The following is a 26,440-nucleotide window of genomic DNA, read 5'->3' as shown; positions in this document are numbered from 1 at the left end:
AACTCCTTCTGTGCCAACAGATCTGTATAAACTAACTCTGCCTATTCTGACTGTCAAGACATTTTGAGACAGAGATGTCACTTGAACTCCTTTCTAACTGGAGACATCAGGAGTCAAATACAAGAACTTCTGCAAGCAAGCCATGTACTGCATCACTGAGCTGTGGCCTTTTCCCAAGAAATGCCATGCTGAGGCACACAAATGTTAATTCTAGTCTAGCATTCTGTCCTCTTAACGGCAGAGAGAAGATGTCACAGGGAACATCTTGTAGGGAATCATCTTGATTGCTTTCTCTATTGTTAGCTTTTAGTTCTTCTGGTAGACAAAAATATCTTAAGAGGGAAATTGGACTAACATTGCAAAGCTATACTATTCTGCTTCTATTATATTTTATGGAATATAATGGAAATTATTTTATGTTTTTCCACATTTTTTTTAAAAAAATCTGGTTAAATTTTGTGATTAAAATCTTATGATTTCTACTCCTCCCTCTCTTTATAAAAAGTTCTAATAATTTAAGTGCAATAAATGGAAGTTCTTTTCTATCACTTCTATTAAAGCTGGACTTATAGATCCACCTAGACAAATGCCTGAGGCAGCAAGTGTGGGTGGTAGCAGTTTTGCTTTAGCAGCAGATGGAATGGACTTCCCCACTGTGGGGTTGCTAATTTATATCTTATACTTGCTATTTTGAAACCCTAAATGACAAAAGGAAGGGATGCTACAGAGAAGTAAGAAATTGTTGCTCCAGAGAACAGGGATGATGAAAGCTGTGGAAAGGGGCAGGAGGAGATTCCAAGGGGATCAGATTTGTACATGCTATCATAGTATAGCAGCTGATTGGCAGCCGGTGTGGGAAATAGTCCTATGTTTGTTCAGAGAAACTGAAGAGATGATCTTAAATTTTTCTAGTTCTATGACTGGGTGCACAACTCAAGGTCTATCTCTAGGCAAATAATTTATCCAGTGGTATAGAAGCAGATGAACAGTGCCATGGGAAAATGTCCCAGTTACATTAGTAACTGTTATCTATTCCCAGTATTTCAGCTGCTTTTGTGAATACTGGCCAGCTATTTTTCTGGTTCAAGAGAAAAAAATAATTTGCAGTAGTCTGACTGTGGTTAAAGCTGCCATCAATATGATCCATGCTGGCGTGGAGGGAGGGCTCAATTAAACAAAAAGAACCCAAAAGACGGAATACCTAAAGAAATCTTATTCTAGAGACCCATTTAGGGTCTCCCTTCTGACTACATAACCATGTTTGCATGCCACGGATGACTAGAAAAGTCGTCATTATCCTCAAGAAAGCCTAGTGCTGTTTGTGACTGAATTTTCTTACTTACTTGACCCTTAATGAAGTGGTGCATTTATGAAAAACTGGCAATTTGAAGTAATTAGTTTGTGAAAATTAAATCTGGCCAGCTATCCAGGGTAACAAGTAGAAAGTCTGTCTTGGGAAGCAAATTTCTCAAAAAAAAAAAAAAAAGTAAGAAAAATCCTATCATTTGTCAAGGTAAAAAAGATTAACCAAAATGTAGAAACTGAACATACTGAGCCTAGTTTTTATCTTTTATAAACCAATATATTTTATACAAAGGAAATGAACAAAACACATCAGTATGAAATATTTGTCCTGTTGTTATTGCAGAATATATGCAACATACATTCATCATTCTAGGTTGCCATGACCTGGCATGGAATTGGCAGCAAGTTTAATGAAATGGATGAATGGATAGATGGATGGATAAATGTCTTGGACTGATATTGTTTGGGCTCTGAAGCAAAGCAGACCTGATTAGTATTTGGACTGGAGATACCCAAGCTATAGCCTAGACCAGTGCATTAAAAAATATTCCAGAATGTTGCTATGGAAGATATTTCTATAATGTTCCCAATCAAAATGCATAAACATGTCAATGAAGTCATCAGGAGCCAGGACTCAAAGGAAACGTACATAAAATAGTGTACAACGATTCTTTCTCCCTTGCTGATTGGCTCCCATGTTACATGAGTAATATTGGTGCTTCTGGATTATGGCTTGTATGGATCTCTAAAAAAGAAAAAGTGCTACTATGCAAAGTATCCAATCATTCAGAAGATCCTGATGATTTTGGATTTTGAATACTACTGCTGCAACTTGAAGCCATTCTGTACAGATCGGAAAACATCATTTAAAATCTAACGCAAGGCATAGATCCTATAATATTAGGCTATAAGGAAAATTAAATTAATGTAAATTACTACATTAATGTATTAAATTAATAAATATAATACATTAATATAAATTTAAATGTATTTTTTGCAAAACATCTTAGGTATCATAGTTGTATGATATGTTCATAATTCTATATAACAATTATTTGGCTACTTTACAGAACTGCAAAAGCTAAGTGTGAGTAGGTATTGCCCCATGTTCCAGTTTGTAATTGTGAGCTTAGGTTAGACAACTTAACTTCTTTTTCTCTCTGAAATAACACTTCCTTGTTCTGCCTTTCTATATAATACACAGAACTACAACGAAACGAGCAATCATAAACTACATACTGCACATCTGTGTTAATAAAAGTTACATTAATTTTCATGGAAAATGTAATTTACTTAAAATCAAAACACTTTGGCTTATCTTAAAGCATTGGTTCTCTTAATTTTGAAAGCAATTTTTTGTTGTTTTGTCAACTATAAATTTGTTTTAAAATTGGTCATCTTGCAAGATATAGCTTTCTCTAATTGTTTGAGGTTAAATACCTACTAGTATTGCCCACCTGTCTGGGAATTCTGGAACTGGTGGAAGTACTGGTATATCTACCATCGAGTTCTACACAGAAAAAACACAAATTGGTAAAATTGAAAAAAGACACTTTATGGATACTTCATGCAGCATAAAGAAAACTCTACCTGTTGTCAGATCTTGGGGAAACACTTTCTAAAACTGATCCATGTAGTTAGTATGAATTCCATATTACAGTGAATCAGCTATGTAAACTGCGAACAACACATACTTCTCTCTATCAAGAAATGTTTCTTGAGGAAACACAAGAAAATGGCTAAATAAACTGCTTGCAGAAGACATCAGCTGATTACACAGAAGTACTTGCACGCCTGGAAATTCTTTTTGTCTTTCTAAACATTGCACATTAAATATGTGAATAAAGTTGACACAGAATTATTGATACGGTTAGCATACACAGTATAGTATATCAAAACACAAAGTCTGGCATAAAGCTGCATTGTTTTATTGCCTTTTTCTTGTGTTGTACCTTTGGCTGTAAAGAATATATAAACAAATGGAATAAACTGGTTATATTCATTAAAGCTTTCAGGCAACAAACAGAACATCATTGGAGCAATTCTTACTTGTAGGCTCTATTTTGCCTATTACTAGAGTGGTATGCCTTTGTGGTCATTCCCACATGATGCTTCAGTAATATGCATCACATCTTTGCTTATGAAATCCTTTAAGAAAAAAAAAAGTCACTAATCTGGAATATAAGCACCTAATGAATCTGCTGGGACATGTTTTTCTGTGACTGGTTTCTGAATTTAAACAATAAGTTTTAAATGCTTTTTGACATGGTTAAGGGAAGTCATACAAATCTTTCTCATGGCACTGAACTTACTTGAAAATTTCATTCACATGTTTTGGATTTAGAAAGTAAATCAGATATCCCCTTATGGTTTATTATTCTAAATTCAGTGGAATGTACTGTATCTTTAATATATTTAAGATATTGTCACATTAGCAGAATAATGTAGACAGAGAAAGCGATATTGTCCTATTAGCAGAATAATACAGACAGGGATAGTGAGTTTTCAAAATATGCCAAATTGATACGTAGAAAACAATTTCTTTATTTCTTAAAATGGGGAGAAGAAAAAAAAAAGATAATAGTCAAAGCTGCCTCAAAATTATGCCTCAAAGTTATCTAAGGTTTAAAACTGAGATCCTTCTCGTTGGTTGTGTGAGTTTATTGCCTGCATAATAGCATTATATCATGAGAACTGAAAGGATATGTTTTCACATGTAATTTCAAATTGAGGTTACAATCCCACAATCATAATGTTATGCTTAAATCTTGCCTTTCCTCCAAAGTTTCAAAGTGGCTTAGTTAAGGATTGCACTTCATTTTTCCCAAACAGCATCAACTTATCAAGTAAATTGGGGTGGGGGAGGGGAGGGGGAGATAAAAATAAAGGAAAAAATATGTCCAAATTTACCCAGGGACTTTGAATAGCTGAGGGTTGACATCAGCTGGGATCCCTCCAGTAATAAACCAACGCCCTAAATATTATATCATTGCCTTAACTCAGAACCAATATTTTGATTTAAAAACTATCCCATATACACCTATTGATTTCAGTGGGATTTATTATAAGTCTGAGATGTGCATCAATCACCAAAGCTGGGATCGTAACTGCCTCTTTCATGCTCTAAATGTCCCAATGCACCATGAAAATCCACTCCTGAAACAGAACTCAATATACTGTGCTTAGGGATATAGCAGAAAGAAAGGGAATCACTGAAAATTAATAACTGTTCTTTGTGTTTGCAAATTATCATCATGAACCTAAGATCATTTTGCCTGTTTTGCATCTTTTACCTAAAGTTTTCTCAGACAGAAATATAATAACTAACAGTTAGTTATCATTTAATTTTAAAAAGTATGGACTTATTCCTTTGGGCTACATCTTGGTCTTATACTTGGAGGAAAAATAGGAAAAACCCAATTCAGTCTTGGTATTTTTTCCCCTGGAGGTAATGCCTGTTATTGAAAATTTAGATTATTGAAAGAACTGTGTCAAAACTGTGTTTTAATAAATCAAATGGAAAAAACAAAAGTGACTCAGTTTTTCAAACTGATTCAAATCTTATTTCATATTTTTCTATTATTCAGTGCATCATAATTTAATTAATATGTTACTGGTATGGGTACTCATGTATTAAAAAATGAAATCATGCTTCCAGCTAGCCTTCAATATTATTTTTGTTATTTAATCTTGCTTTATAATGCCTACACATTGAACTAAGTCATAGGCGTGAAAAAACACACAAAAGGAATTGCTTACACAAGAGAATCCAGATGACTCTGGGCATCTGTAGAATTTCTAGTTTTGTAGAGGTAATCCTTGTTTAGTGATCATAATTAGAACCAGCAACTCAGTCTTTAAAGAAGTACTTCATAAACTGTGTTGGTTCTTATAATCTTACTTCACTTTTCCTTTGTTTTACAGACCGGTAAAAGTTATAAATGCAAGGATTAGTTGCAAAGTTACTTTTTCATCACTGTTGTAACTGCAAACGGTTATTGAATGACCAGTAGTTAAACAAGGACTACCTGCATCTAATAAATCAGAATTACCATCTCAAAGCAATTTGTCACATGCAAACCATTCATTTGAGGGAATGTGTGATTGTGGGCGTAGCAGAAGTGATATAATCTGGTTCCTATTGCTGCATAATCAGAGCATATTACATGTCAGCAATGTAAATGGCATTCAATTAGAATGGGCTAAATAAAGGGCCCTAACTGGACCTAGTTATAGTATGTTTTGTTGAATGTAGGAATACCACTAAATGGAAACTATGGAATCATTGTTGCTAATTTGTAGAAATCTGGACATGCATAAGGAATTTTCAGTCAATGATGGTTATGGTATTCTGGAAAATATCAAATAAGCAAAAATAATATAAAGGATATTAGTAACTAAATCTCTCTTAAATGATATGTTCCTTTCTTAAATACTACAAAAAGGAAAATACTACAAAACTTGTTTTAACCAATGGAACAAAAAAAAAATCAACAACTATTAAAGCCAAGATTTCAAGAAATATTTTCTTTTTTAAAAATGATCTCTGCTCACTTTTTAATTTTTAATAACAAAACAAAACTTATGGAGCTCAGCAATAAAATATAATACCTCTATGCACCTTACTTTATTAATTTTTTACTATATGCTATCAAGCCGGTGTTGACTCTTTGCAACCACATATATATTCTCTAGGACAATTTATTCCCAATCTGCTTCTTCAGTTCTTCCAATGGTGTACCCATTGTCGCTGTAATTGAGTCCATACACCTTGCTGCTAATTCTTTTTTCTACCTTGCTCAGCATTATTACCCTCCAGAGAATAGGTCTTTGCATAATATGTCCAAAGTATGATAATTTGAACCTGGATATTTATGCCTTAAGTGAGAACTCTGGGTTGACTTGTTCAATGTTGTTGGCTGTCCATAGTATGCTCAGGAATCTTCTCCAACATAAAAATTCAAAAGGGTCTCTCCATTCTGTTTCTCAAAATCTGACTTTTTTTTTCTATAATATCTTAAGGAAAATTGACAATAGACAATCCTGATCATTTTATGCAAAGATACATCCTGGCATCTGAATATCTTTTCCAAAGTGTTCATGGCTATTCTACCAAGTTCTTGTCTGCAGCATATTTCTCAACTGCTGACACCTTCACTATTGTTAGTTGACCCTAAAAGGCAGAAATATATTTATCGCTTCAGCATCTTCATTGTATCTTCTAAATTGTATCTACTATTAGTTTTAATCTTTGTTCCATTTTTTTTCATTGTGCTTCTTGACTTTCATGGCTTCTTATAGATTATTTTCATTTTCAACTACCAGAGTAGCATCATTAACAAAGCACAGGCTAGTGGTGTTTCTTCTTCCAAACCCATGCTCATTTTTTTCCAATCCAACTTCGTTGGATAAATATACGTTGGATAAATAAGGCGAGGATATATAGCTTGTCTCCCTTCTTTGCCAGCCTGCCTGTTTTACCATATTCTATCTGAATTATGGCTTCCTGATCTGCATATTGATTTGGCATGATGACAATGAGATGTTCTCTTTTTCTAAGAACATTCCACAGTTTCACACGGTTGACACAATGGAACGCCTGTCTATAAACAATGAAGTATATATTGACTTCTTTTGGGTATTCTTTGGTTTTCTCAGTTATCCATTTTGCATCAGCAACAATGTATCATATCCCTCAGCATCTTCTAAGGCCAGCTTTTGGCATCTTTGTAGGACTCTGCTCTCTGTTGGAAGCCCCTAAGCATCATTTGTTTGCATGAAAAATAAAGAATACTTATGATGTTTCTTACTTCAGAGAGACCTAAACTTCAAAAATAATACAGCTCTGATTTCTTACGCAATCTTTCCATTTTACAGCATTCGGCATGACTTTCTGATATTGGTGTACTTATATCTATCATCTTAATTACACACCATTATTTTTTTGTTGTTGTTAAAATTGGTAGATTTTGGGTACTATTCTCTAGTCCACTATATGGGCTTTCTTCCAGTGCAGCCTGCACGACTCCTACAAAAGCTCCTCTGAAATGAATGGAGGTTTCACAGCAGCAGCAAACTAGAGCTATGCACCTTTTATCCACAAGAAAAAAGGATATAAATTGACCCAATGCTCTCCTTTTCCCACACATTCTGTATTTTTGTTTTTGTGCTAATATATTTCTGTGCTTTATCGCTGTAACCTGCTGTTCTCTTTAATTGCTTATTGTTATTAATTATATAGTGGTAACATTGTTGGCTGCTTGAACTATTTGGCTATAAAAATGCATTTATTATTATTGCCACTGGAGCTGCAGTAAATTGCCAGGGTTCTGTCTAGAGATAAATGCCTTTGAATATTCATCCAATAAAATTTGAACCTGGATCACACTGCGATTTTCCTTCACCTCTCTCTTTTTTCCTTCTTCTTTTGCTCTCCTCTTTCTTTTCCTGTTCTCATTTAATCTAAATACTGTATTTTTAAGAGTGTGTTTCATTGTCAAGGATTGCTAAATAACAGTCTTATATTTTGGAATGCCTTTCGTTTGCATTTTGTTAGTTTATCTATTTAATTATTTATGACAAACATATCTTCCCCGGAAATTGAAACTGAGTTTCAGAGTTAGATGGGCAAGTTCTCTTCTAGGCTCTGTTACTACATATATAAAGATATGAAATCCAACAATGAGTCTGTTTGCCATAATATTGCTGCTTCATAATATCAACATTGTCCAAGCTGTGAGCCATATGAACATAATAGAAAAGAAAAATGGCCCTTAGTGAAGTATTTTATTCCACATTGTAAGACCAACACTTACATCAACAAGGCATAAATGACATTATGGTGATACTAATTCCCTGGCCAATTCACCATGTTTACACATGGGTAGCTAATTCCTAAAGCAGGCTAAACTCAGTAGAGGCAATAGGCTTATATTAACTCATCTTGAAATCTGAAATCCATCTGCTGTTTGGGAGCAATAATCTTCTGACAGGCATGCAAGCTGCTATGGCCAGATTAATGACCCAGTACCATACTGTTATCTCGATTAATGTACACAGCAAAACAGAGCACATGGAACTTTTAATTGTAGAAATGCCACAAATTAACATGGTTCCATGTTCACAACTGTGTTCTAAATCATGCAAGAGTAGCACTTTCTGAACCTTGAATAAAATATTGAATATAACTTTTGATTATTTTTGGCCTACCAATATTCCCAAGTTGGAAGCTTAATGAAGAAGTGATGAGATAAATGGGGTGTGGGAACCTTTTTATTAAAAGCTTTGGAAGAGCAGAACTGGCAAAGTATAATTCTAACACTACATGTTTTAGCAATCCTTCTATGGGTGGTTTATATACAATATCCTCTTGTTTTTATGATAATAAATCACCAAAAGCAGTAACTCCTCCTCCTTTTTCTATTCACATGGTATAATATTCAAGAAACATTTATATCTATAGAGTTCTTTTAGAAGGATCTAATGACAAAAACTATTCCAATGTATTTAATATATCCATAAACATATATGCAAGAGTAATTGTGTCACCACAGAATAGCAAATATATTATTGCTAATGTTGTCCTTTCCTACATTCATATGCCATATGTTTCCAAGAGATGAAATATTGTACTCTGAACACAATTGCACAAATATGTTTTCTTTGCTACAATAGGCTTTCATCAAAGTAGAAATACAAACATAATGGTTATCATGACAGGACTATAATAATGAGTCATTTGCCCTATATTATCATAGCGCAATTAGGGATGAAAATCCTTGATAAAAGTGAGATCAAACAAAAATACATCTGTCAGTGTGGAATGTCAGGACAGCCAAAAGACAAATGTAAACACTCTGTAAACAAAGTGTCGGCTAATGCAAAACAATAATCAAAGCTTGTTGATTCTATGATTCCTGAAGTTATTCTGAATCAGGAAGGAAGGAAGGAAGGAAGGAAGGAAGGAAGGAAGGAAGGAAGGAAGGAAGGAAGGAAGGAAGGAAAGAAGGAAGGAAGGAAGGAACTCTTTATTATAAAGCTGCTATAGCCATATAAGTAATTTTTATTCAATATATAATATATACTGTATTTTATTGATTTCAGTGTGGCCTAGTAGATGAAAAATTGGAGAAATAAAGTATAGTAACTACAAATCCTGCCTCATCCATTTGTTAAGTGCCTTGAGCAATTCATATACCCACAGCCTCTGTTCTTCACCTTGAAATAGAAATCATATTGATGGCTTGTAATGATGTATATTGGAAATAGCTATGTACTGAGTCAGACCATTGATCCATCCAGTCTAGTACTGAATATTCCAAAAGGAAACTGATTTCCAGGATCAGTACTGAATTAATTTATTTGCAGATCCCAATAATTAAATTAAGGATATTCTGAATGCCAAGCCATCTGATTTATCACTCAGCTATGGCCTTTAGATTTTAAAAAGTTTGAACTTTAAAATCTAGACTTTTATGTAGAAATAAAAGGGTGTAGTAACCCTTTTAAAACTTGATGCATATAACTGGACAGAATTCCTCTGGAAGCCTCTGGACTGTCAGCTCTGAATCTCAGATTTGACTTTAGAACTGCTTAAGAGTCTCTGTGAGAAATCTTGAAGGTAGCAAATTTATGTTCTTCCTGACAGCATTGCTCATGTCATGCTTACATGTCAGTCTTCCTATGACCAGAGAGGGAAAACAAGTACACTTGATGTAAGGCGTTTGGAATTCATTGCTTTTTCCCTCTTTCCTTCTACATACAAAGAAACTCAAGTTTTCATAATTCTACAGGTACACACAGGGATTTCCTACATGGTCATAGCATGGCAAGATCACAAAGGAATATTACCCCAGTCATATTTTGAAGGCAAGGTTGTTTCAGAAAGAAAAAAAAGGTGAAGAGATCTAGGGGAAGATATTGCTTACTTTGTTGTGTTCAGTTCTTGAAGATGGTAAAGACTTTTATGGAAAAAAACAACAACCTGAAAATTATTGGCCAGTCTTCTTCAACCTGATGCTCCCAGATATTTGAAGTCACCACATTCCCAGGCCGCATGGTCATACTAACTGGGAACTTCAATACAACACATCACAAAAACAAATACTTCTCTAAGCCATAAGAGTAAAATGCACTCACTTTATGTCCCATAATAGTCAAGGTCTCCGGAATAAGATTGTAGCTTTTCAGCATCCACAAAATGGAACCTTGTCTCAGAAAAATCTAGATGGATACTTACTTCAAAAGGGTTTTGTCTGTTCCCCCCTTTTTTTCTACCCTATCTGATTCAGTCTGATGAAAACAAACTGCTTTTGTAGTTTCAGAGACAGCCTCATGGTGTTCCATCATTATACAAAATAGGGTGTGTGTGTGTGTGTCCTGCAGCAAGCTGAGATTTTGTCAAAATGATTACATATCTGTTGTGATGTCATTAAATAAACTCTGTCCATGTCAAAATGCAAGTATAAAAGGGGCACAGTTTGTATTATGAACCACATTTTCAGCCCTTGGCCATTAGCTGCCAACGTCAATGCAAGTTTCTGAAGATGTGTGGGAGAATATCTTATCTGCCGTGGTATTATCATCATTCTAGGAATCTGCATCCCATTAGTATTTCATATTTCAATCTTTGTATTTCATCATGCAGATACTTTCCCCCCTGGGCTCTCTTCAACAGTAGTATTACTGTCATTACTAAAGGTGAATCCTGGGCTTATAAAACTGTTGGGAAGTTTTTCATTTCCCTATAGAAATTCTTGACCCAATTTTTCTGCCCACAAATCTGCTTGAAAATTTCAACTGTCCAAGTTATGTTCAGTTTTAGTTTAGCCATATAACAAATACTAGGAGCCTTTCCAGTCAGATGGGTGAGTTTTTATGTAAATCCGAGATGTCTATTTAGTGAGATGGAATGTTCTTATTTGTCACATTTGACTTTTTTGAAACTATGTATTTGGAATCTTATCTAATTTTATTAAAGATTTAAATTATTTTTTCTTGAGCTGCCCTGAGACTTTCAATGTAACTACTGAGTGAAGACTCAAACAATACTTCCTTTGTTTTCCCTTCTAACTTCTTCATCATAGGTGAATATTACCTATTATGTAATAGGTAATTACATCAACTGAAAGATTCCAGATTTAGTTTAATAGAATAAGAAATCCAAGGTGAAAATCATAAAATGTAGAGATTAAATAAACCAAACATTACACAGACTAGAGATAAATAGCAGAAATAACACTTTCCAATTACAAAACATGTGGAGATTTTACCTGACATAAACTTTACTTACTTTCACTATATTAAATGAAATCAAAATATGCCTAATTTTGCACTTTTGAAAGTACAATACTGGGAATTTTGTAAAAGAAACTAAAAAAAAAAATGATTCTAGAACCTTCATTATTGAAAGATTAAATTAGGATGTTGGTGACTCACACATTGTTCCCCTTGTCAAAATATTTATTCCATTGTTTTGTTGAATTTTATGTTTCTTCAGTGACATTTACATCTTCCTTTTTTAAAGACTGCCTATATTTTTAAAGTTTAAAATATACAATAAGAATTACTGTCTTCACAACATGCAAAGTTAAAGGCCTAAAATGCCTCTTGTCAGTGGACATTTGGCATCTAACCACCATTTATGCCTTTCAAGCTCTCCCTCTCTTGTTTTCCAATTGTTCGGAGTTAAAAATAAAATAACCTCCCTTTGCCATTTGATCTCTCTCTCTCTCTCTCTCTCCTTTCTCACATCCCCATATAAATAACATGCAAGAAAGCCCTCTACTACATTTGCTTGCATTAATTGATGTTTTAAAAGTCTGTTAAAAATAAAGCCCAGCAGTGACATTTTTCTTTACTAAAGCACGAAAGCAGCACATTACAAACATTACAGAAAGCTCCCTTGATAAGATAGTGAAATTTGATTCTGGCACTAAAATGTAAGCTACTGCATGTTCTTGGGTAATTTTTTTTTAAAAATAAACATTTTGTGCAACCTAGTGCAAAGCAGGTGGAAATGAAGTTGTTCAATTCATGTAAAGCCACATTACATATGATGAACATCTGAACATGCTAGTATATAAATGTTTTGTGACAATCTCAGGATCATCCAAAGGCATTTGGGATGTTCTACCTAGAGAAAAGAAGACTGGGGGGGGGGATATCAGTGTGCAGCAGTGATGGGATTCAGCCAGTTCGCACCACTTTGGGAGAACCGGTTGTTAACTTTCTGAGCAGTTTGGCAAACTGGTTGTTGGAAGAAATCATTAAGGCAGAGAACCGGTTGTTAAATTACTTGAATCCCACCACTGGTGTGCAGGGATATAAAAAAGGCTCATAGAAAAACATGGTCAGGAACTATTTTCCTTTGCAATAGATACTAAGAGAAGAAATAATGGATGTAAGTTGTAGCCTTTCTAAATTTCATTTAAAGTCAACTTCCTGACAATAAGATCTGTACAAAGAAGAGTCTTCCTATGAGGGTTATGTTTTTTCCCATCTTTCAAGGTTTTGAAGAAGAGCATGGCAATTATCCTTTGAGAATGGTTTAATTGGCAGAGAGTTAGACTAGATACCGTTTGTGATTCTCTTCCAACTCCACAATTTTCTGATCACATACTTACATACATACACATACATAAAGTACATATACTATTAAGGAGCTAATCAGTATTTGCTTGATCAACATTTTTGTGAATGACTTCAAGATAGCATTCTGGAAATAAATAGCCATATAAAAATGGACGCTGGAGTAAGAAATATTTGGTGGGCAACTTGAATATCAAGATATGAGGCTGAGAAATGAGATTCTGACTTCTTATTGCGTTGTCTATGGATTGATTTACCAATTCTTCACTCTGTACATAATTCATTGATGGTATTTATTACAAAAGTACCAGCCATTAACTTGTAAACCTTTCAAAAGGGATTGTCAAGTTCATGGAGAAAAAGGTTTTCAAAAGTAATACATCATCGTGGGTATATGATACCTCTAGGTTCAGGGCTACCAATTTTTCCAAATACCATTTACCAGAGAACAGCTGTAGAAGAGAGAGTACCTTCATGCTTCCAGTTTTTCTTATGGATATCCCAGGGGCAATTTCTAATTACTAAGTGTGTGTTCACAAATCTGGTTTGGTTTGGTCTATGTTCAGTGTGCAAATTTAAAAACTATATACAAGTAGATTCTGCAGCTTCTTCAAAAAAAGTTAGGATTAAAACAAACATGACTTCTGTACTGTGTTAATGATATCCATGAAAAAATAATGTTAGACTAGTTGAATCACTGTCTGAATCAGCAAGGTTGTTTATATCTCTTGTGTAACTAATTATGCAGAGAATTCTTGAGTATGTATTAATAACAAACTAATAAAATAGACAGTTTGAACCTTTAAAAAGGCAATAATTTAAATACACATTTTACACAGAATCCTTGTCAACTGGAATATGCAGTACAAATCTATAATAATACTTGGAAATTTATAAAAGTGGAGAAATTTGACCTTCACATATTTCTTTACAAGTCTGTCAGTTGCGCAAATTACAGATGATACAAAGAACTGAAAATTTACTCAGTATCTGGCAGCACTGAATACTTCTGTGTCATGTTTCTATGTAGAGTGTGAAAATTCACTTTACAATATCTACTAAATGTTTATAAACACATACATAAAAACAAAAAAATGTTTTCAAAGAATTATTTCACAGAGGTTTAGCTTGCAAACTAAGGCACAATTATTTAGAAATATAGTTCCACTGGCACTTATGGACATTACTTCACAAGTGCTGTGCCCTTGCCAATGTTTATCTGCTATGGTGGGTAGCCTACAGAAATAGTTTCAACCACATAATGGACTGGGTTGAGCTCTTCACTCAGGCCATGAAGCTTCTCTGGTGGCCTTGAACAAGGCACTCTTTTCTGTTTAGGCAGTCTCAGGAGCTGGTATGAACACATCCTATTCTAAACTCCTTGGAGGAATAGCATAATACAAATATTATATATAACAAATTTAATTCAAGCAATCTCTCATTCCCATGAGCCTCATTCTGTCATTCCCTAGTGTTTAAAATGCGGCTTGATGTTTGATTTGGGCTGCTCAACTGAAAAGGAAATTAAAAGCACTCGGCGGCATATTTTCCTCAAAAACAGATGTATTTCTCTGCACCTTTTACTCCAATTGGCAAAAAACGGGTGGAGGTAAAACAGGATGTGAGAAACCACACTCCCAGACATGCATCCTCAACATACATACATGCATACATAGGTGTATGTATGTATGTATGTATGTATGTATGTATGTATGTATGTATATGTTTATGCTTCAATCTGAATTCTCTATCTTTTTTTTAAGGTCTAAAATATTATTTTATTAATCTGGCATGTCTTGTAGAATTTACACATGCTTCCCATTCCTAGATCCTTTTATCAGTTAGAGGCATCCATTTCCCCCATACAATGCTCTTCAAATGTATTGAGACTGTAACATTTCAATCCCTTGAATTTCTATCAATCTGGCCAATGGCAGCATGGCTTGAACGTACTTCCAATGCATATAGAGGGCCTCATGCTGAAGAAAGATGAACTAGACTAGAGCATTCTACCTTATGAAAATTAAATCACTTATACAAGAGGTTATAGAATTCATGGACAGTTTCCAAATACAATGAAAACTATGGAGATGTACTCGAAAAATATACATGCAGTAAATTGTAGGCAACCAGTGACATTTGATATTATAAAAGTAACATAAGATTTAAAATTAGTTAAGTGGCTGCCAACAAAGGCTGGATGCTTATCTGTCAGATATACTCTAATGGATGCTATGTTGGGAAGAGGGTTAGCTTAAATGACCTCTATGATTCTATGATACTTATGCACAAATAGTTGTTTATGTGACGCAAAAGACTAAGAGCAACTTTGACATGAAAACTGGATTCTAAGCACTGTAAGGCTATTTCATTTGATTTTCTAATGTGGGAAAATATTAATGTGGTTGTAACTAAACAGAATGGCACCACAAAGACCAATTGGCTTATTATGGCCTATGCTTTTGTAGGCATTCTGCATCACATAAGTTAGGAATCAAAATCTAAATAATTTTCTTACACTGGTGTATGCAATTCGTCACTTTAAAACAGGAATCATTAAATTAGAATAACCTGATAAGTACTGTTGATTGGATAAAAGAGTTTGGCTGAGATTTAAATTACAATCATTTAATAATTAATGCATTTAGTGTTGTGTGTTTGTGTGTTTGTTCTTTTATCATTTAATTAAAAAGGGGGCAAAACAATTCTATGCACATTTAGTCAGAAGTAAGTCCTAACCTTGATAATATCTATTTCTACTTAGGTGTGCAAAGAATGCCTCCTTTTCCTATAATTAGACACATGGCAACCAGCAAGCCCTGTTTTGATATCTCTATTAACCGAATGCTCATGTTTAGCTGCAAAACTTGGTTGCACTTCTTTCAAGATCTTTGCCCAAGACAGACCAGTAAACACAATTCCTCTCTCTATAATTAGCCTTTTCTCTAAGGGCTCCAAAGTAAGTCTGCATGCCGTAGATTTAATATCCAGTGCTATATCCATATGCGCTGCCCTTGCCTGGTCCCAGAGCATATAAACTCCCCTATTAGCAGCCTTGACTGCTTAATTATGCAGATTTTTTGTACCCGCCTGCCTGTAAAATTACTGTGTCTAACCTCCCCCCTTTTTCACCCCCCCTCCTTCTCTCTCTGCACCATGCTGGCCATTCTAATGAAATCGGCATAGGGGAAAGGGCCTGATTTGCAGTTATAGAGGCTGGATCACACTGGCAATCTGCCCTTAGTGGGAGTTACAAAAGAAGTCAAATGCCTTCATCTGGTTCTACCCTATCATCCCCAAGGTGATTGAGTTCACTTCCTGATGCTTCCCAAGTTTTCCTCAGGCTGTCCAATCAGCACATCCACCAGGGAGCCCAGCCTAGCTTGCAACAGTCTCTGTATCTAGTTACAGCCCCACCAGGGACAGTCAACTATCCACCCCCAAGCCTTCAGATGAAAACCTTTTCTAACAAGGCCGCCCAGCGCCAATGAAATAACACGCATCTGCATATCCACTGGGTCCCATGTTTCTTGTGCTCATGGATTATGTATCTTGCAGCCTCTAATAAAGAAATGCAGTTCTTTGTTTAATGTTTATCTTGTGCTTGTTAAGCAAATGCTAATGTTGTATCAGAATGCTTTAGTGCTATTTGGGTTTTTGGTGATTTACTACAAGACAATCTGCTGTGAAGTAAATTTAGATGGGGGAAAGAGGGAATAATTTCAGCTAAAAAAGGAGACACATAGGCACACATACACACACATACATACACACAAACACATACACCACAGACAGAATTGTTTGGGAGAGAAAAAGGCAATAGCCAGGGAGAAAGAGAGGTTAGAAAACGAGTCCAACAGCTCCCAATGCAGTTTTCCTAACCCCAGGCTGACATGCCCATTTCGTCACTGGTCAGATTGAGAATCTGAAACATGGAATGAACTAAAAAGGATGAAATGGTTCCTTCCCCTAAAGCAATATGGTAACAGCATCCCGGAGGGTAAACAATAAATAAATAAATAAGTTTTTCTTTTATTCTATGGTTTCGATTTTAATGTTTCATTTTACATAGCAGTATTCACCCACAACAAATAAGCCCCACATTTTTTTCTAAATTAATACTGCTAGATGAGAGCAGTACTATTATTGGTCCTTTTTTTCCTGTTCTCCACACTTTTTTTTAAAAAAAATGTTTGTGAAGGATTTATGACAGATAAAATAAGCTTTTTATTTATCTTCTATCTACTGAATATATTGACCTATAGGAACTTAAAGACTGCCATTTTTAGCAAAATTGTGACATGGGCCCTTTAGCTTAATCTTGTGAGGAATTATGTGGAACAACTTCTCAGTAGCCTGACTGACAGGATTGTAACTGATTCAAATTATATCTTCTGCCCTTCTGATACTCCTAGGCTAAGCAGCCAGTAAGGACAAGTAGATTAGATTCTTCAACTTGGAATTTGATAATATAGCTCTTTATGAAGACTACAGCTGTTTATATATCCATAACGCAACATTGCAGTCTTTCCATTTAAGTGGAACAGGTTGAGGAATATTGAGATTTTGATTCTTCAAAAGCACAAAAAAAATGGGAAATGAGATATAGTGCTACTTACTTCTTGGCTACCTTCAAAAGAGTTGGACTAATTCATGGAAGTCATAGGGATCAATAGCAGTGTAGTCACACTTTGAAGGCCATCTATTGGGAGACTAGTAGGCTTCCTTGTGCAATTGTTCGGCCACTCTAGAAAACAGATTTCTGGACTAGATGGCTCAGGAATGGATAAGTGACTGATACAATTCTCCTTTTGCTTTCTCAGTGTAACTCAAATGTATCTCAAAAGATAAAAATTACGTAACAAAAGTAAATTACTCCAGAATGATGAAATTCCTCCTATAACGCTCATACTTGGTAAAGCTTTTATCTGTGCTGTTTTTTTTACATAACTGCAATAGATTAGAATTAAAAAAACAACCATGTGGTGAAAACCACATTCATCTTAGTCATAAAGACAGTCAAAACATGAGAATATTTTGCCATGAAAAATTCACATATTCTTCTTTGTTGATTGAATAGGTCAGGGGTGTCAAACTGGATTTCTTTGAGGGCCAGATCAGCACTGTAGTTCTCTTCCGTGGGCAGGTGTAGTTCTCCTCCGTAGGCAGGTGGGAGGGCCAGGGAGTGGGGGCGTGGTACGGATGTCTCCTGCAGCACCCTGCTGGCCAAAATGGGGCACTGGGGGGCCACGCACAAACCCCTCTGCCCCGTTTTTGGCCTGATGGGCCTCCTGCAGCACTTTACTGGCCAAAGACGGGCTGAAAACAGGCCACATGGCCCGTTATCGGCCTCCATGGCCTCCAGAAGCACTCTGCCAGCCAAAAAAGGGCCACAGGATGTGTGTGTGCACACAGCCTGTTTAGACAGCAGAGGTACCGCGGGCTGGTCCTTTGATATTTCCAGCCCAACCTCACGGGCCAGATTTAAGCACTCCAAAGGACAGATCTGGCCTGCAGGCCTTAAGTTTGACACCCCTGGAATAGGTGATTTAGAAATTGTACGGAGAGATGATCTGTCTACCAGAAAAAGAGTCTTCCAAGTGAGTTCATTCAATAGAATTTATTTCAAATTTTAGAGGAGATTTATTCCAGTATAGCCTGAGTGCCTTGATCTTTTATAAAAAGAAACAGTCTTGCACAAATGTTTAATTAGGCATTTACCCTCTTAATTTCTCATTATCTTTGTCACGGATAATACCCTCTTTATTTGGTAACTATCTAGACAAAAAAGAAAGAATTCTCAAACACCAACAGGTCTGTTTCATTCAAAGTTAGAAAGTTCAGTCAGTCAGCATCAGTGACATGTTTAGCTTTGTAGAAGAGGATATTTCATATATTTATCTACATATAAGTTCCTTAAGAGCATAAAGGAAGACATTACTTCTATTGATCATGTGTTTATAGAACTTGTTGGAACAATGTCAGCAGTCCTATCTTTAGCTAACTGATAATCTTGAAACGCATATATGCTTAAAAACGGTCTACTGATGTTCTAATTTTGACAGTGGATTTCCAAGCTCAAAACACTTATTTAGTGATATAGACCTTAATCACTGAAATGCAAATTTGACAAGACGGGTAATGTTACCACTTTGCCAAAGTTGTCTTGGAAAAGTAATGGAAAAATCTGTGCAAAAAAACAGATGTGGCAATTGGAACATGACACCATTCCTCAGCAAATACTGTCGTGCCTAAGAACAGGGCTTGTGTCATGAGATCCATATTGCTTGTATTGTGAGGAGAGATGCAAGGCCTTTATTTGGATCTTGGGAGACAGTCTCATCTTATCCAGAATCATGTTTAAAATGATTTCCAGATGTTCTATTTTTGGGGCTGGCAGTAACATGCTATTGTTCTTGCTTATTACAAATTCTTGACTCTACAGGCACTATAGCATCTGGTTCATATACACCATTCCAGAATAGCACTTTGGCTAAATACAGAAAAATCATGGTGGCAAGAAACCAGGATTGGTATGAAGACTGAGAAATTCTGAATAACCAATATAGAATGAGCCTGGATATATGAAAATGAATAGCTTTGTTTACAAATGAACTGGAAAATGAAACTATACCTCTGTCAATTAGACTGATATTAGCATGACTGCTGCTGAATGACATGTTTTACTGTAAATTTGAAACTTTTAATAAATTTATTACTCTATTAGAATGATGTCAACTGTACATTTTGTCTGGAATTGTAATCAGGATAAATACACCAATTTTACCAGGATAGAAAAATGGCTAATCCTGATTATTATAATAATTAATTTGTTATGTGGCCTCCATAGACCACAAATGTGCCAGATGTCTGTGGATGGAGTACTTTTAAACTTTACTATTGATTGTCAACTGCTATTCCAATGCTTTCTGCTGGTGTATATTGATCAGTATTCTGTCCGTCCCCCCCTTCAGCTCCCTCTCACTGAACCAACGTTCTTCCTCTTATCTAGTAAAGTAAACTTCAGATCTGTCTTTTGATTGTATCTATGAGGGTTTTGTAGTCATACCTACACAGCAGTGTGATATCAAAAATAATATTATTTTTGGGTCAATTCTTACCTAAAGATATTAGAATGAAGATTTACTATCTTGCCCAGAATAAGAAGCAATCAATAAAGCTATTTTAATTATTATGCTACTTTAAATAAACTATATACTCTTCTTCAAGAGTAGACACAAATATAATTGAGCTATGCAGTTTCATGTATGCTGGAAGTGAGGTTTATATCAGCTATTACATTAATAAGCTCATAAAGAAACCCAAATGTAGCACAAAGAAGGAAAATCCTGCCCACAATAGCTACAAAATCCAAACCATCACAAAGAATTTTAATACTCTTAAATATTAGGTCTCATATCTAAGACTTTAGGGATAATACTTGATATTACTTCACTACGTCAAATGAAAACTTCTTGGTATTTCCTTATTCTATAATTTGGGCATGTTAATATAAACATTTGCATTTAACTGGCTATATTAGGCTGATAAACCTTATGTGTCATCTGTATTTTTTGGATAGTAGAAGTCTATAAATCAAATCCTGACATAAAACCAGAAACAATGTTAATGCTCTCTCAGAGACATGTAAAATTTCAGTTTGTCATTTTGAGATTCAAGTCATATCTCTGCAACTATGCACAGTGCACTTTAAGTTAAAAATGAACCATCAATATATACTTAAAGTAATCATGTGATGCAGATCGTTTGTCATTCTTTTCTGAATGAATTATAATCTATATGTTGGATTGATATGAAAAAATAGGATTTTATAGGTCTCAGATTTTGCAGCCACATTTACTTGTAATAATTAATACATATTCACAAATATGGTTTTCTACTGAATTGGGATTCAGTTGATAATATATGATTATAGGATGTATTATATAATTAAATGAATGTATATAAAATAAAATGCCCGATCAAACCTAAAATGGGCCAGAATGTGATTAAATGAAGTAACAAAAATGAATTTAAAATCACTTCAACCCATAATTATAACTAAGCATACTCAAAAGTGGTCCTAGCAAATTGCCTAGCTTTAAGAAATAATGGAATAGCACCAAGTAAAGGTTTTTTGAGAAAGTTGAGACAGAGTTTTTGGAAGGTTGCTCTTTATACACCCAACTGCCATCTGTCTCTGTATCCCTCTGTATCCCTCCCTCATTCATCCATCCATAAGTGGGATTCACATAATTTACCTACTGGTTCGCCCAGCACCGAAAATGTAAGCATGCGTATGCCCGATGTTCCGCACATGTGCTTTGCTCTCTTGCGTGCCTTCTGTGCATGCGCCCAGACTAAAAAACGTGCCTAAATAGGATAGCATAGAGCCCGAGTGGGCCCACCCGCAATTTCCGCTACCGGTTCGCCCAAATTGGTCCAAACCAGCTAAATATCACCTCTGCATCCATCCATCCATCCATCCATCCATCCATCCATCCATCCATCCATCATCCATCCAATCTATATAGCTGTTCGTGATTCTGGGTGGCAAACAACAATCTTAAATAGTTAAAGGACAAATAACAGACCACTTTTAGAGAATCAGATAATCCTCGCTTAACAATGATAATTGGGACTGTAAACGATGTCATCAAGTGATGTGGTTGTAAGTTGAAAAACTATGTAACTGTACCACTTAATGACAGCAATTTCAATTGCCAGTATTAAGCAGACCTCACTGCTTAACTAATGACCTTCTGTTGGCTTCGCCATTGAGAGAAGCCAACAAAGAAGATCTCAAATTACAATTAATTGACCATAGGGATACTGTGATGTCTTTAGTATGAGGACCAGTCCTAATTACAACTTGTTCAGCTCTGTTCTAAGTTCAAATGGTTGCTGAACAAGTGGTTGTTAAGTGAGGACCGTCTGTATGCAAAAATAGTTGATTATGGGATTTCTGAAGTTCCTCTTATCTTTAAGTTGCACATCTGCCTATATGAAAGTACAAACTGCATTGGAATTCCAATGGCTAAAAAGGTATAATACATTCCTCAACATGTTGAACTTCAGCTGCAGTGTTCTTCATCACTAGCCATGAAAGTTAGGCTTGCGAACAATAAGACTCTTAGTTGGTTCTAAACCTTGGACAAAGCATACCATTCCATGTGTATGAAATTCTTTTCTTCCACTTTGTTTCACAAATCACAAGTTCAAATTAATGGCATATACAGAAAAAGTGAGAAGTCATTATGCATTGAACTGTAATAATGAAAAGAGCTAAAAGGTAAATTTTATTTGGAAAACTGTTAGAGAACTAACAATTACCTGTATTAGTTCTTAGATATGAAGATATGTTATTATTGAAATGTGCAGCAATCTAGATAATGCAAGAATTGAGGTTCACAAACACTTTATTAGGAAATAGGAGGAGGAACATGCTACTTTTAGGGCAACAGTGTTCAGATCAAGGCAGAGATTTCTGCCTTTGTTGTGTGAAATTATCCTCAATTACAAACCATAGTTTAACCTTATTACCCAGCCAGGATTTTTGTATGGTATCTCATGAATGAGTTGCCCAATGTTACATTATAGCAATACTACAGAAATTGATTGTCTGTAGTACAATGAATGAAAGGTGCATCAACTTCAGGGACAACATGTAGAGCCCCAAATCCATGGAGAACAAGCCAATAGGTTGAATAAACAACTGCAGGCTGTATATATGCAATAGACCGGTGGTCCCCAACCCCCGGTCCGCGGACCGGTGCCGGGCCGTGAAGTACCTGGCACCGGGCCGCGCAGCGGCCGGGGGACAGGAACGCTTCAGCACAAAGGCTCCTGGGCCGTGCGCAATGGGCCTGCGCAAAGGCTCAGGCTCCTGGGCCGTGCGCAATGGGCCTGCGCAAAGGCTCCTGGGCCGTGCGCAATGGGCCTGCGCAAAGGCTCCTGGGCCGTGGCCCCACCCCTGCGCGCGCTCAGCGGGCCGCGGCCCCACCCCTGCGCGCGCTCAGCGGGCCGCGGCCCCACCCCTGCGCGCGCTCAGCGGGCCGCGGCCCCACCCCTGTGCGCGCTCAGCGGGCCGCGGCGATAAAAAGGTTGGGGACCACTGCAATAGACTATCAGAAGGTTTTATTTTCCAATTACTTACACTGTTTTCAGAATTACTAAAGTATATTCTGCTTAATTAAATGAGGTTCATCACCTAAATGTTTAAAGGTAACTGCTCTCCTGCTTAATAACCTTGCTTAATAACACACAAGTACTAACATTTTTTTTAAAGAAAGACTTTTGCTGCATACACAAGTGGTACTCCTCACATCCCCAATTTCTAGGTAGATAGCCTATTTCAGTGCAGGGCAGAGGCAATTCCAAAAGAATAGATAAATGAAGGCATCAATTTCCCTTAAAAATACATGCATAGAAACCTACTAACCTGGCTGATTTCATTTAGAATTTCTGAAAATGTTGGTTGTTTTTTTTTAAACAAGAACAATAGTTTCCCAGATTCAATCATTGAGTGCCTCTTTTGTTCTTTAGCAAAAGGCCGGCAAAAATCAATGGCTATAAGGCATAAGCTTATTGACAGGAATTCAAGAACACGCAATAGAATGTTGGTCAAAAATGACTGTGCTTAATCTATAACAGACGTAATTTGCTATTATCGCTGAATTTTAACAAGAGCTGCTCCAGAAAAACACCAGCATCTCTGCTCCTGTGTCACAAAGACTAATGACATTTAATCATGACTATTAGCATATTCTTCTTGTGACAGCTGACATGCAAAGCCAAAACTGATGCAATTCCTACTATAATGCATTTAGGCTACAACAAAAGTTAACTAGAAAAGAGGAAGACCCCTTGTTTATAACCTACCATTATTCAGTACATAGCAATTTGCAGAAGGCTTCCTTGTGCAATTAAGTCTTTTTTAAATGACAATCTCAGTGGTTATTTTTCTGTATCTCCTAGAAGTTAAAATTAAAATCTTATCTGGAGAGGCAAGACTTTTTTTTTTTCTTTTCCCAGTGGGTCAGTGTTGTAGTTATGAGGTCAGAGGTAACAAGAGCTGCAAAACACTCAATGCCATAGCCCCAGCTTGGCTAGATCAATTCCTTATAATTGCCTCAGAACAACTTGTACGCAAATCAATTGTTATTACTGCCTGTAAACATTGTGCAGGCAAACTTTTCTCGCTGGAGAAAATTATACAGAAAGAAATGTCTGAATCTTTACGTAGTGTTTCTTTACTATAATGAAATAAAAATGGCTTCCACATAAAGATTTATGGCAAGTTAGAAATCCCTAGATTCCACACTGGGTGCTACACATATTGGCTTACCGTGGTATATAAATGAAGCAAATGCTTCTCAAAAGAGAAAAAAATATTATTTAAAAAATGTTAAAACAAGACGTGGTTACAATTTGGGTGAAGAATTTATTTTAGCAGGAATGAAAAAAAAAGAAAATAAATGAAACTGTGTTGTATATAAATCCTCAATTTTATTGAAAATTTATATTGACTGACAATCATGGAATCAGAATAGATATGTTGGTATGGAAGTTAATCTAAAAGGGGCCAATATTGGGAATTTATGCCCCAAATGAAGATAACACAGCATTTTATAAAGGACTTATGGATAAACTTTCTATATGAAAAGTGGTGTCTCCTGAGAGATTGGAATGGGATGGTTACATCAGAAAAAAAAAAAACTTCTAAGAAAAGTATTAAAAACACATAAGGTAAAGTGCCAAAGGATTTTTTGTATGATGAACAATGATGATGATGTTATCCATTCAGTCATGTCTGATTCTTAGCAATTCTGTGGGCCAACTCTTTCCCTATCTTCTGATCTTGTAGCACTTCTTTTGAGTTTTCTATGCTCTGGCTTGTTTCAGCTTTGATGGTGTCCAGTCACTGTATTCTTTGATGGCCTGATTTCCTTTTGCTGAAAACTCTTCCAAATATAATTGCTTTCTTCAGTGAATTCCCCCGCATGACATGGCCAAAGTAAGTGAGAGACAGTTTCGTGATGTCTGGTGTTATGTGCTCCAGTACTTGCTTGTTAGTCACCTTTGCTGTCCAAGGAATATGCAGGAGCCTTCTCCAATAATGAATAATATGGAGTTTGTTTATGTATATAAAAAAACAGTGACTCAAAAGAACATACCCATTATTCTGAAAGACATATATCTTTTTCAACAACAGAGATTATTTGGATTTCTAAGACTCTGGCCATTAATTTCAAAAAGTGAAGACATTACCAGAACTTTTCTTAGGTAACATTTAGTGACTTTAAGTTTGAAAAAGAAAATGGCCCTGATCGGAAGCCTTTCATGAACTTTTTGCATAAAAATAAGTAAAAGAACTTATAATTTATGATGATTAGATAAGATAGTTTATTTATAGAAGAAAAATATAATGTAAGTTTAGTGAGAGGAAATATATTTGGAGTTTAACTGCTGTGTAGAATATCAGAAGCCATGTCTTTTGATCTTTATAGCTTTTTTCCCCTATTTTCTTCTACATTTTTTCTTATTGCATTCAGCTTTTTCTGTTATTTCTGTTATTTCATTTGTTCTTTTTTTAGTTTGCATTAAAATCTTTCAATAAAGGACTTCCGGTTTGCTGCTTGTCCCCGCTGGACGCTCCTCTGGGATCGTCGAACCCACTGCCTGTAAGAGCCGCCTTTTTCAGCGGAATGGCGGCTCGAAAAAACTCCGTTTCCATTAGGAAACGGAGATAGAGCCGGCTGGGGTGGGTAGAGTCCTCTGCCTAATCCCAAAAGTTTTTTATTTACTTTTGGGAGGGAGCGGAAGAGACTCCCCGTATCCCCAGCCGACGCTCCGGGCTCTGGGAAATCTCTGCTACACGCAGAGCTAGGGGGCAAAAGCAAGCCTGTAAATCTGTCAAATAAATTAATTAAAGAAGATATGAGCTGGACCTTTGATCCTGAAGCGCAAGTATTCTTTTTATTCTATTTTGCCTAAGAAGTGAAGTGAAGGGAAAAAAGTTTTTTTTTAAAATGGCGATTGCTGCTGCGGCTTGAAGAGAGGCTGAAAGGGAAACTCCTTCCGTTTTCAATTACAAAGTAGCGGAATGAATACTTTTGGCTGTAACTGAAGGCAAAATCTCACTCTCATTTCTGTTTTTTTTTCTTTTTTTTTTTTCTCTTTGAGGATCTGATATTGATCTTGGTTGGAAAAAAGTTTTTTTTTTTCTCTCTTTTCCAGTAAATTTTGTCTGCATGGAAAAATGGCACTGAGACTTATAAAACTAGACAAACAGGCAGTGGGGGGGGGATTCCCCCATTAATAAATTACATCAACAAGTTTTAACTCTCCAGTCACAGAAACCTGACTTTAATATAATAGAATTTCTTCTTGAGGAGATTGTAAGAAGGGATGAGATTGTGAATCAGCAACTTGAAAAATTTAAGTTGGAAATCAAAGAAATTGGTGAATTGGTGAAATCTAAGTTTGGCTTTTTGGATCGAAAGATTTTAAAAGTAGCTAATGGCTTAGCAGACTTTATGACTCA

The 26,440-nt window shown here is 35.9% G+C and overlaps 1 protein-coding gene across 5 annotated transcripts in view; it reads right to left on the bottom strand.

The window, feature by feature from the left end:
- The window catches only part of ZNF521 (zinc finger protein 521), a 321,848-nt gene that overhangs the window by 52,466 nt on the left and 242,942 nt on the right, over positions 1-26,440 (bottom strand). For 2 of the 5 annotated variants that reach the window (XM_070940578.1, XM_070940575.1), the window contains one exon: positions 2,750-2,815. The exons of 2 other annotated variants lie outside the window; for them this stretch is intronic. In XM_070940578.1, the coding sequence (XP_070796679.1) occupies positions 2,750-2,815 (66 nt within the window). The remainder of the gene's footprint in view (positions 1-2,749; positions 2,816-26,440) is intronic. One more of the 5 variants, XM_070940577.1, reaches the window with a different exon arrangement.

Source organism: Pituophis catenifer, unplaced genomic scaffold, assembly GCF_029215685.1.
Source record: "Pituophis catenifer annectens isolate HBS135680 unplaced genomic scaffold, rPitCat1.0.hap2 SCAF_3, whole genome shotgun sequence".
Lineage (NCBI taxonomy): Eukaryota > Metazoa > Chordata > Lepidosauria > Squamata > Colubridae > Pituophis > Pituophis catenifer.
This window is presented reverse-complemented; position numbering and strand designations above follow the sequence as displayed.